General features: G+C 48.9%; 1 protein-coding gene across 1 annotated transcript; it reads right to left on the reverse strand.

Moving 5' to 3' along the window:
• Positions 1 to 3,382: 3,382 nt before the first annotated feature.
• On the reverse strand, positions 3,383 to 10,482 carry LRRC47 (leucine rich repeat containing 47). The gene is made up of 7 exons (XM_058160916.1): positions 9,759 to 10,482; positions 7,974 to 8,408; positions 7,662 to 7,778; positions 6,636 to 6,751; positions 5,784 to 5,886; positions 5,147 to 5,236; positions 3,383 to 4,712 (listed from the first exon to the last, which is right to left on the reverse strand). The coding sequence occupies exons 1-7, from the start codon at positions 10,443 to 10,445 to the stop codon at positions 4,506 to 4,508; spliced, it is 1,755 nt and encodes a 584-aa protein (XP_058016899.1). The 5' UTR covers positions 10,446 to 10,482; the 3' UTR covers positions 3,383 to 4,505.
• Positions 10,483 to 12,698: the final 2,216 nt, after the last annotated feature.

The following is a 12,698-nucleotide window of genomic DNA, read 5'->3' on the forward strand; positions in this document are numbered from 1 at the left end:
CTCTTTTTCTCTTTCTCTCTCTCTCTCTCTCTCTCTCACACACACACACACACCCTTCCCCAACTTGGCAGGGTGTCTTTTCCTCTCTGCCCCCCCACTTTTCAAAACACCTTTGAAGTAGTTTCCAACTTTACAGGAGAAGGGGAAAAGGGTGGAAGGTTGCAGCCAAGAAAACACAGGGTGTGGGGTGAATTCTGGGTGGGAGGGGCCAGTTGGGGGGGCAGTCACCCCCCCTCTGCACACCCAGATTTTGCAGAGCATCTAAGAAGAGGCCGAGGGGTGGGTGGGCTCCTCTTTCCACAACCCTGCTGGGATGTCTACATTCCTGGGTTGGACTTTGTTGCCCCCAGACCCAAAAGAGGTCTTAAAATTAATAAAGAGACTTAGCTCCCCCCCCTCAATCCAGCAAATAGGAACCTCAGGAGCCCCTCTTTGGATTGCTGCCCGCCCCCAGGAATCATGTTTTGTGACCCCTCCCCTTTTAACCCAGCCCCATCCTAATTTAAGAGGGAAATTTAGGAAAGATACTATGGGCCTCTTTTTGAGGAGGGGGCTGCAAGAAGAAAAGTAACCAGGGGGGCACTGAATTCCGATATGTAAATTCAAGAGAACAGCCCCACCTACCCCTCAATCAGGGTTAGTTTGTTACTCTCTTTATTATAGTGGTTTTTAAAAAAAAAAAACATCCATTTTTGGTTATTTGAAAGTTTGTTATTCTCCTTTGTTACTTTGCTGGAGGAAACAGTTTCACCAAGTGATTATTACAGGCGGTCCTCGAGTTATAACTGTTAGTTTAGTGGCCACTTGAAGTCACGATGGCACTGAAAAAAGTGACTTAGGGCCGTTTCTCACACTTGCAGCATCCCCCCCCCGTGGTCACGTGATCGAAATTCAGATGCTGGGCAACTGGCCGGGACTTACGACTGTTGCAGTGTCCCAGGGTGACGTCGTCCCCTTTTGCGGCCTTCTGGCAAAGAAACACAACGGGGAAGCCAGATCCGCTTAACGACCATGTGACTAACTTAACAGCTGCAACTGTTCACATAACAACTTGTGGCAGGAAAGGTCGTAAAACGGGGCAAAACTCGCGTTAACAACTGTCTCGCTTAGCAACGGAAATGTTGGGCTCCATTGTGGCCATAAGTCACGTTTTCTGTTCTTTGGGAGGCTCGGGGGTGGGGGTAGAATTCAGCCATTTGGGGATGATGGGAGATGGAGTTCAGGCAGAGGGAACTCTGTTAGAAAACAAGGCTGCCCCAATTTCCTCTGAATGCCAACTCCCAAGATTCGAACCCGTTTCCTCCCCCAGCCAAAAAACGCCTGGAGGGCAAATTGTGGCTGAAGACTTCCCAGCTATGGTTTCCTCTCTGCATCCCAGGTGGGCAGAGACCCCTGAAACCCCCCCCACCGAATCTGGAAGGAGAGAAGCCGAAATCCCCCTGGCTGATCAGAGGGCCCGGCATCTGCCAAGCCAAACAGGAGGGGAAGCTTGGCAGTTGGCCAGGAGCAACAAGGGAGGGGCCCCTTTTCCTTGCAGCCCACCCCCCCCTTGCACGGCAGGCTGGCCGGACCCCCCCCCACTCTGAGGGAGGGGAGGCCTTTGCTGCTGGGCTGTGTTTGAAGAACTTTCTCGGCACAGCTGGAAGAGGTGGGGGGGATAAGAGGCCAAATGACCCCCCCTCCAACTTCCTCCAACATGGGGAAGGGGGGCTGAAAGTGGGCCTGGGTCTCAGAGGCCCTGTGTGCCCCCCCCCCAACTCCAGGGCTCTGAAAACGTAACACGTTTAAGACTTGTGGACTTCTAAACTCCCAATCCACAAGTTGCCACGTTTGGAGACACCCCCCCCCCAACTCCATCTGGAGAGCTCTCCTCCCTTTCCACTCTTCCTTTGGGACACATTCACACAACATAGTTAAAATTGAGTTTGCTCCAGATTCTTCTTCCTTTAAGGCTTATTCACTTGCTTTGCATTCCTAGTCCTTTTTTTTTTTTAGCAGTTTGCTCTCTTTTGCCATCCCATAATTGTCTGCCTTTCCCTTTGCAGCTTCACGGCCCGGCCCCGAAATTAAAAATAAATTATCCAATTGAAATTGCAGGTTCCCAAGAGGCTGGGAACTGCCCTCCCGGCTGGAGGAACTAACCGGTTAACTAGCCATGATTACAAAGGCTCTCCCGATTGCTGCCCTCCTGTGGCTGTTCTGGCCTATTGCAGCTCTAGAAGGCAGCCCTCTGGTGGTGCCTTGGGGCAATCGCACTCAGCAAATGACAATTTTGACTAGTTTTAACTTGTAAAGGACAGCAAAAAAATTTTGTGGTCAGCTTATTATTATTGTTATGATCAGCTGTTTTGGTCTAGAAGTATCCGAGATGCACAACAAATTTAAAGAAGGATATTTGTTTTATTTATTAGATTTATTAGATATATTTAAAAATGAAAAGGTCATTCTAGTTCTAATTGAAGTCCCATAAAACTATTTTGGGATACCATAATAGTCTTCTATTAATCCCCTATTTTGGTGACACCCTTCCCTGAACCTATAGGTCATACTGCCCCCTGGTGGATCACCGAATTGCTGCAGGCACAATGGGGAGAAGGAATATATTTTCAGTTCCTTGTCCTGGTTCCCTATTTAGCCTATAACACCCAAGTCCTCCAGCAGGGGCAGTATGCCCTATGGCCTAAACACACTGCAATATTTTTCATCTTATTTATTACAGGCTGTATTTATTTATTCATTTATTTAAGCGGTTTGTCATTCAATCACTCTGGGTAGCTTACAACTCAAGAAGAAAAAAAAGGCAAAAGAACCCCATCCCAACTCAATATACATAGGAGCAAGATACCACGTATTCAGATTGTAGGTTGCAGCGCCCCCCTTTGGCTGCTGTGGGTCCTGCAGACTCCAAGGGGGGATCTGGCCAATGCAATCCCACCTCCTCCAGCAAGTGTTCCACCCAGGGCTCAGGGGAATTCTGGGAGCTCAGTCGAGTTTTAAGAGCCTTGTCTTATCTTGAGCCCAATGGGATTCCGTAGAAATCCTTCCCCTCTGAAAACGAAAGTGAAACTAAGCCATGTACCTTCCCAGGCTCATCGGAGCACCCACCCGGTCAAGTTCTTCGGCTTTTACATAAATCCCAAATCTTGGGGCACACTAGAAACAAGCCCACCGAAGGTCAGCGTTTGGGGGCAGACTGGTTGAAGGCCACCGTCCTCCGACTCCTTTGGGAGTGTGACCCCCAAATTCACTGCTGTTAATTCTAGCAACAGGCGAGGAAGGCCAGCCGAGGCCTGCTCTGCAGGGCTGGTGCTGCCTGCTCTTCTCCACCCCCCTAGGGCTGCCAACTGAGGTTTGGGCTCTGCCAAACAAACCACGCCAAAACTGATTTTGAACATTTTTTATTCCTTTTTTTGGGGGGGTGGGGATGGATTATCGATGCCCCAAAGCTGGGAATTCAGACAGGTGTAATTTTCAGTAAAGTTTGCCAGCCGAAGGCCTTGCATCTGGAAGTATTTTTAGGGGGAAATTTGGATTTTTAAAAGAGCAGGATTGTTTCTCTACAACTTGGAATGCGGGCACGACTTTTGGCCAGCGTTGGCGAAACAGAATTGAGGGACTGAGGACGGCCTGTTGCCCAAGGAAGAGGATATTTGTAAACGGGGGTTGAATTTGGGAGGAGGGGGGGGTCCTTGGTGCTCTCTGAGTTTGGTGGTTTTCTTGCAGATGTTTCATGACCCAACTAGGTAACAACATTGCTAGAAACCAGAACCCCCCTCCCTGCTAGCACTGATGATGTTACCTAGCTGGGTCATGAAACATCTGAAAGAAAACCACCAAACTTGGAGAGCACCAAGAACCCCACAGTCTTCCTCTTCCTCCCCTTCACAACCCCCCTTCCCTTCTAGCACTGATGGTGTTACTTAGTTGGGTCATGAAATGTCCGCAAGAAGACGCCAAGCTTAAATGCCACCAAGCACCCCACAGTTGGGAGGGAGCAAAGGTGGGTGGCCATTTGGGATACCCCACCCCAAAATCTCGGGGCCAAGCTGGGGCAGTCACGGCACCCCCTATTCTCTTGGAGAATCCACCTGACAGGGAAGGGGAAGAATCTGGTAGGGAAATGCTGCCCTCCCACCTGGTGATTTTCTACTAGGCTTCCTTCCCCATAGGACATTCCTTGAGGAGACCATCAACCCGCCTTTTGCCCATGGAAGGAACACAGTCACACAGCACAGCAAAATTATACCCACAGGGAGGGATCGGTTGGCGAAAATAACTTCGTCCGATGCACACTCATTCGCAAAGGATCAAAACTGACCCCCCCCTCATCTGAGCAGGGGGATTAAAGCAAGCTGAACATCCGAGTCTCTTTTGAGACCCCAAATTCATGCGGCTTAAAATAGCTCAAGGCTTCCTGCTGCTGCAGCTGGCGAATGAGCCGAGCGCCGGGACTCCCCGAAAACTTTTATAAAAAGTCCCGAATGGAGTCCCAGGGGAAACGGCGCTTAATGAAGGACGGCGAGGAGGGAGGTGTGGAGATCCGTCTTTGATGGGTAGAGGACTTTGAGGTTCCCTTCTGGGTCCACAACCCGGACCTGTTCCAAGATCAGAGGGCTGTTTGGGGGGCTGCCTTCGGGCCGGAGGATGTCGTGATCCGAACCCGCTTCCCCGTCTTTGTTGACTGCAGTCAGCCTGTTCATCTCGGCCATTTTCTGAAATTCATATTCATCATCATCATCATCATCATCATCATCACAATAAAGGAGATTATTTCAATGTTTCCTTTCTGGGCTTTGGCCAAAACTGTGAGCAATGGGTTCACTTAATGACAGCAGAGTTTACTTTATAACCGCCACAAAGAAGGCCGGTCCTGATTGACTTTTTTCACGACTGTCATGACTTTTTGGCTGTAATTGGCAGGCTCCACTGCGGCCGTAAATTGAGGGCTATCTGTAAACCTATTATTTAGGCTGGATATTAGCCAGTCACTGGTATAACTCCACATGTTGTGGTCCCAGCTGTGAGCTGGATCCAAGGCTGGGGTGCTGCAGTCAGATGCACCGTTGCAATTCCTGACGGCCCTGAGACCCATGGTTCCCAGCCCTGATGTGAGAGGCAAGGAAGGGTGGGGGGAAGGAGGACGTACCGTAACGAGAGTGTCCATCACATCTTTGCATAGCTGAAGACTACTGGTGCTGGTCACTTCCAGAAGCAAATCGGTGGTCGTTTTCCCAAGCTTAAAAAGACCACAAGGAAACATCAACATTTAATCCCTGCATTTACAAGAACTCCTCAATTTACAACCAATTCATTTAGCGACCGCTCAAAGTTGCAACAGCCCTGGAAAAAGTGATTTACAACCAGTCCTTGCAGTGACGTCGCTGCGTCTTCATGATCACATGACCCAAACCAGGTGCTTGACCACTGATGTTTCATGACCCAACTACCTAATAACATCAGTGCTAGATGGGAGGGGGGCTTTGAGGAAAGCAGGAGGAAGAGGAGGTGGAGATGAAGAAGAAGATGAGGACTCTGGGATCCGTGGTGCTCGCTCAGCTTGGTGGTTTTCTTGCAGACGTTTCATGACCCAACTAGGTAACATCATCAGTGCATTCTATTCCCAAATGTGGTTTTAAGGACTATCTGTACTATGTTTCCTCCTTGATTGCAATATATTTATACAAGGCTGTCTCGATTGTGTGATTGGCAGATGGAAGAACTGGTCTTAATAGTGAAGGAATCTCAGCCCCTCCCCCACCCACCGCTCAGCCAAGCCTCCTTACCTTCGTTTTCTCGCTGTTCGTAATGGGAGGGAAAGAAATCACAGAGCCTTCAGCATCAACCAGGCAGGGGTAATTCTCCTTCCCATCCAGCAACTGAAGGTACCTGCCCAAGTTGAAAGGAAGGAGGTCCATGTGATTAGGACGCTATGGCAGTCAAATAAAAAGAAAATAACTTGGAAGCCCCAAGCAACTGCCCTAGATTGATGCACCATTTAAAAGTTAAATAAAATTAACGCCTCTCTGCTACATCTCTAAAAATAGCAGCCGAGAGGCAGATCAAGCTACATATTTAAGAATTTAATTAAATTTGAGCCACAAAAGGCTTCATGACAGGATCATCAGTGCTGGGTTTTTAAATTCCTGTCTGGGTTTTTACTTTTTTATTTTAAAAAGTACGGAAAACTAATTTTTTCTATACATGAGATTATAGGGTGTGTATTATTAAAAATAATTTAGTTTAAATCTAAAAGCATATTTTGCTATCTTGGGACTTTTGTGTAGAACTTAGATTTGAGCATGAAATCTTGATATTTTTTTTTTTGACAACCCATTGAGAACTTTAAGATAAATAGCTAAAAATTATTTTGTAAAAGTGGGATGTTTTGTGTCGAATTTGGGATTATTTGAACATGAAATTTTGGATTTTTTCTTTTAAAGAAAACCTTGCTGGCAACCCTAATATAAGTAGGTAAAAATAATTTTAAAACAAATTTTGTTCGTACATGTGTAAAATCTGAGTTTATTTGTGTGCACAATATTGAGCCAGAAACCCTGTTTAGTCTACAGACGTGGTAACTCTTGAACTTGTGCTCCACCCTACTTTTTCTCCTCTGCCTTGAATTTATGACGTACTTGTACAGCCCAGAGATATTCTGTCTTTTTTTCTGTTTCCGCTGTTCATCAGCTTCGGCCTGCAACTGGCGAAGTAGGTCATTGGCCTTGGTCTCCTTCCGGCCCAGGGGGATGATCTGAAAAATGGGAAACGGTTTCAAGATGGGCAGTTTCGGAGAGAGGGGAGAAAAACCGACGCAGAAAACAGGCAAGCAACTTATAATGATGGTGTCCTTGATGCTCTCTGAGCTGGGTTGTTTTGCTATGGACGATTCATGACCCAAGAAGGGAACATCATCAGGCCTTTGCTCCTAGCATTGATGACGTTCCCTAGTTGGGTCATGAAACGTCCGGAAGGAAACAACTATACTCAGGGAGTGTTGTGGTCCGCCAGCAGCCTGCGGAGCTGACAGCAGAGTCGGACAACGATGAGGCTGAGGACATGGGCCAGTCCTGGAGCCTGGGGAAGGCCCGGATGAGGGCTCTGTGTCGGAAGCAGAAGTGGGGGTCAGGCCCATTGGGGAGTGATGTGCGGACTCCGGAGCCTCCAGAGGCTGACAGCAGAGAGGCAGAGGAACAGGAGGAGCCTGTTCCTAATGCACGCATGAGAAGAGCTGCCAGAAGGCAAGAGCAGCTCAAGCAAAGGGGACGACTAGGGAGTAGGGCCAAGAGATGATTGGCCCCTCCCATAAGGCTTAAAAGACCAGCAACGGCGTTTGGGCTCCCTTGATAGCCTTGCTGCTTGTCTTGCTGCATTTCTTTCTTGTCAGCGTCTTCTGCTTTTGAACTTTTGCCAAGAAAAACCTTTGGCAGTTTGCCTAATTAGACCAAGGTTGGTGATAAGACTGAAGAATTGTGTTATGAAGAATTGGCTTTGATTTAATTTGGACCATGCTGAGAATGAGTTAATTCTCAGCTGTTCTAATAAAGCCTGTTTGTTTTTGAACTGATTGTGTTTACTACTACCTACTTGGGCCTGGGTCACAACAGGGAGCACCAAGGACCCCTCTTCCTCTCCGCAAACCCTTTTGCTGGAGGATAGCCCACCTTCAACTCCTCTGGGGCCCGAGCTTCGTAGACAAGTGGTCCTTTCACCAGCTGCAGGTCATGAGTTGCAATGGTGGCTGATGTTCGTTTCTCACAAATGTCCTCGTGGAGTTTTGTCTGTTTATGGGATTAAAAGAAAAACAGATTTAGATTTATTCTGAACTATTCCTTTACAGCATCATTTCAAGCTGAGCTGGCAACCAATCCTGCTGCCTGATCAGGAACAGCCGGACTCTCCAATTTGAGAAGAGTTTTCTACACGGGAGGGACAGGAGAGTCCATAACGGCTCAGCATCCCTTTCGGAAGCCCACCTGAATGGAGAGGAACCTCTTCAGAGCGTTGCCAGTACTGAAATCCATGCCTTTCACCACACAACACACAATGTAAGGACGGACGTCTTTCGCACTGGGGCTGGCTTTCACCACCAATGGCGCTGGGCTCTCGGAGATGTGAAGGATTTTCACAAGCAGTTTTTGGGCATCTTCCAGTTCGTCATCGCTGCCTCCTTTCTTCTTGTTCTTTTCTCGCTTCTTTTTCCGGCTTTCTTCTCTCTCGGTGCCACCCTCCTGCTTGCCTCTCCCCCGGCGCAGATACTCCAAAATCGATTTGGTCTGGCAGCCGTTCACCATCTTCTCCAGCCGTTTGTCCTTCAGGGCGTTGCCTTTCAGGTTGACGTCCTTCAGCTTCGGGCAGTCGGCCAGCTCCGCTGGGATTTCGGAAAGCTTGTTATTGGAGACATCCAAAGTCTGGAGAAAGAAAATAGAGCTGGTTGTTTTTCCACCAAGGAAAGAGATCAAATCCCTAGGAACAAGTCTTGTCCCCTCAGTCAGACATGACAGCCTCAGCTGAAAAACTATAACAGGTGGCAGGGCAAAAGCTCACACAGTGAAATTAAGAGGTGCTAGGCATTTTTTGGAAGTGTTTACCACGAACCTTCACCCCTTCGACATTCTTGGTAGGGAGGTTATGGCCAACATCTTGGGAGTGTGTGTGGGTGTTCTATTAACTTTATTGTCATTGCACCTCGTACAATGAAATTAAATGTCATCTTCAGTGTATGTTATACATAAGAAAAACTATAAAAATAAAACAAAAACACACATCCTTCACATTCTGTGCAATTGAATTGAAGACTTGATATTGCATTAATCTTGCACTATACAGTAGAATTTTTTTTTGTGTTTACATTTATACCCCGCCCTTCTCCGAAGACTCAGGGCGGCTTACAATGTATAAGGCAATAGTCTCATTCTATTTGTATATTTTTTTACAAAGTCAACTTATTGCCCCCCCAACAATCTGGGTCCTCATTTTACCTACCTTATAAAGGGTGGAAGGCTGAGTCAACCTTGGGCCGGGCTCGAACCTGCAGTAATTGCAGGCTCTGTGTTCTAATAACAGGCTTCTCTATTGCCTGAGCTATCCCTGCTATTCAATATAGTTATAGTTTTTATTATCCTGTACCGGCTGCCAGATGGTAAAAGTTCAAAATAAAGATGCCCAGGATGAGATGGATCTTTAAGGATGTTTTATGACACTAACAAATTTATGTCTCTTTGGTCCCTGAAGTCAGTAGGAATCAGATACTTTTTCTCATCATTACAGAAATTACAGTGCTGAGGGGAAAGTTTATTTTCCTGTAAGCAGTGTTTTGTTTTATGTTGATATGGCTGTGTGAATTTATCCCCCACCCCCTTTTCATCACTAGATACTGATGGCAACTGTCTCCTGGTTTCTCGGCCAGCACTGTCACCCACTGCATATAATGTAGAATACAGAGCTGGAAGGGACCTCTGAGGTCTTGTAGTCCAGCCCCCTGATTAAGCAGGAGATCCTAAACCATTCTGGTTGTCCAAATGGTTGTTCAGTCTCTTCTTGAAGATCTCCTGTGATGGAGCAACCAGCACTTCCGGAAGGAAGCCCGTCTGCTGAATACCTGAACTGCCATTAGAATTGGAAGGGATCTTGGAGGTCTTCTAGTCCACCCTGCTATGTACAGCAGGTGTATTTTCATGAAACGTGACCTACTGGCCCATCAAGCATTTGCGGGGACCGGCTCGGCCTGCCTTATTTGGCTCCTCCCGTTTTTGGCTCACCTTCAGCCCGGCCAGGCGGGCCACCTCTGCGCCCAGCACCTCCAGCTCGTTCCCGGCCGCCTCCAGCAGGCCCAGCAGCGGCAGAGGCGAGGGCGGAGGGCCAGACCGGCGACCTCCCTGGGCGGGCGGGGGCGGAGGGGGCAGCATCGTCCCCGGGAGGGCGCGCAGACGGTTCCCGCCCAGCAGCAGCTCCAGCAGCGCGGGGGCCGAGCGGGCCAGCCCGGGGCCCAGGCCGCGCAGCCGGTTGCGGCGCAGGTTCAGCACCCGCAGCTCGGGCAGAGCCGCCGCCGCCGCCTCCTCTTCGGGGCCCTCCAGGCCGCCCAGCTGAGGCGGCAGATCCTCCAGGCCGTTGTCCGACAGGTCGAGCGAGCGCAGCGCGGCAGGGAGCAGCCGCCCGGCCAGGGACAACCCCGCCGGGCCCAGCGCGCAGCCGGGCAGCGCCAGCGCTTGCAGGCCCGAGAGGAGGCCAAGCGACGCGCCGGGCTCGCGTAGCTCCGAGCAGCCGCGGACCTCCAGGGAGCGAAGCGCCGAGCCCAGTTCACCCAACGCGGCCGGGAGGCGACCTCCGGCCGCTCGGACCCTCCGCTCCAGCGCCTCGCCGGCTTCCAGCCGCAGCTCCCGCCGCCCGCCCGCCGCAGCCGCCGCCAGCTCGGGCCAGCCCTCCTCGGCTTCCTCAGGCGCCGCCATGTTCGTTCTCCCGGCCGCTTCCGGCGCGCGCGGATGACGTCCTAAAGACGCGCGCCGAGGCGCAGCAGTCTCTTTTCCTCTACGTCACGCTGTTCACCGCCCCCCCGCCTCTTTTTGCGCAGGCGCCGAGACATTTTAAGAGCGGCATTTCTCAAGCTGGGTTCTTTCTTAAGATGGGCGGTCTTCCCACCTGGGGAATTCTGGGAGCTGAAGTCTATCCATCTTAAAGGGGCCCAGATTAAAAAAAAATAATAATAATTCAGAAGTTTTAAGAGATATTTTTCCCCAATGAGTTGGTTTCTCAGGTCTTCCAGTGGTGCTGCTGCTGCTCCACTTCTCCTTCCCAATGACTGATCCGAGCAAGAGTCTCCAAACTGGGCAACTTTTAAGACTTGTGAACTTCAACTCCCAGAATTGGGACAAGCCTGAGGAATTCTGGGAGCTGAAGTCCCCAAGTAAGTCTTCAAAGTTGCCTTAGCATCAGGAAAGGGGAAGAGAGTAGATGGAAATACAGGGCAAACCAAGAGAGTAAAGGATTTCAGGAGAAAGAAGGGAAAAAAAGAGAAAGAGGGGGAAAAAAAGAAAAGATAATACTTTAAATGGCTTTAATGGTAATAATGTAATTTAGCTAAAGTGTCTGAAATTATAGAATATTTTTAATGGTAATTATGGAACTCACTTAAAACATTTGAAATTATATCGTATTATGAAGTTTAAGTTTTTGACTATGGTTTATTATGAAGAGGTACATACAAATATATACATTTGAATATTACCCGAAATGTTTTTAATTACAAATCTCTCTCTCCCCCACTCTCTCATTCTGATTATCTCTCTCTGATTCTCTGTCTCTGTCTGTCTCATTTTGCGTGGCATCAGCATTCCGCCTCAGTATATTTGCACCAGCCAGTGGAGCAAAGCAGCCCTCGTCTCCTGCTGCTTGGGACTCGGAGCGGTAAATGGCGACTGGTCCGGGGAGTAGCCGGATTTTGCTCTCTATTACAGATGCCAGATCGGCCCCCTGCAAGCTCTCGTCTCTCGAGGAGCCCGGCTGAAGTTTCCCACACCGCTTCAGCGAGGGCTCCTCGAGAGACGAGAGCTTGCAGGGGGCCGATCTGGCATCTGTAATAGAGAGCAAAATCCGGCTACTCCCCGGACCCGTCACCATTTACCGCTCCGAGTCCCAAGCAGCAGGAGACGAGGGCTGCTTTGCGCTACCAGCTGGGCAAATATACCGAGGCGGAATGCTGATGCTGCGCAAGTGCAAGTAGTGCTTTGCTCCCACAGCCTCCAGCCATCGCAATCGCTGCTTCGGCCCACTTGCGCCGCAGCTCCTCCACCAGGGTGCACCAGCAAAAATAGGAAGATTTCTCCACGGACCACCAAAATTTTCTCACGGACCACCGGTTGGTGACCGCTGTCCTAGTGGCACTGAAACTCAGTCCCCTGGTTTCTAGCCCGAGGCCTTAAGCGTAACAGCCAAATGACTCCTTGTTCTAAACCACCAATTTTTACTCTTCCTTTTGAGCTGAGAATGATGCTGCAATAATAATAATAATAATAATAATAATAATAATAAAAATAATAATAATAATAGAATTGGATGAGCACAAAACAGACATATATAAAAAGGACCAGTCGCCCATCAGCTGAAAGTCAGAACTTTTATTATCATTTAAGTACAAACAGGAGTGTAACGCATTTCTACGTAGCGGAGAGCCTGCAGAACTCTGGAATCAGACCTGCTATCCAGCTTATTTGCTCTTTAGATTAAGACAGTTGGGATAAAAAGGGCCCCGATCCCTCGAGGGCAGCCTCAGGATTCCTTTGAGGTAAGACTCCACTTTGGCGGATCTAAAGGAATCCCCCCCACCCCACAGTGTGCTTTTGCAAACGGGGCAGAGATTTCTACACGAGGCCGGCAGATGGTGAAGGTAGTTTTTGAATTTCTGTTTTTCCATTTCTGTTTATAACCTTCTTAGAGGATAGTAAATATGGCCACAACCAGGAAAACCACTCAGGAAAAGAGGTTTGAGAGCATGGGATGAGTTTGGTGAAGGTCCTCCTTGGCCCCTCCTTCCCAGACAGGGCTGGAACCTGCTAGCTAATGCATCGCTCCGTCCTATATACAGGCAGTCCTCGACTTACAATGGTTTATTTAGTGACCGTTCAGTTACACGGCACTGAAAAAAAGTGACTTCACTTTTGAAAAATGGCAACCTCCCGGTCACGTGATCAAAATTCAGACACGTG

Source organism: Ahaetulla prasina, chromosome 18, assembly GCF_028640845.1.
Source record: "Ahaetulla prasina isolate Xishuangbanna chromosome 18, ASM2864084v1, whole genome shotgun sequence".
NCBI classification, from domain to species: Eukaryota; Metazoa; Chordata; class Lepidosauria; order Squamata; family Colubridae; genus Ahaetulla; species Ahaetulla prasina.

Excerpts from the sequence above, each read along its gene's own strand:
- LRRC47 (XM_058160916.1), bottom strand. The coding sequence starts at position 10,445 with ATGGCGGCGCCTGAGGAAGCCGAGGAGGGCTGGCCCGAGCTGGCGGCG. Across the intron at positions 8,409-9,758 it reads CCCGCCTGGCCGGGCTGAAG|ACTTTGGATGTCTCCAATAA; the intron begins GTGAGCCAAAAA and ends TTCTTTCTCCAG. Across the intron at positions 7,779-7,973 it reads AGAGGTTCCTCTCCATTCAG|ACAAAACTCCACGAGGACAT; the intron begins GTGGGCTTCCGA and ends TCCCATAAACAG.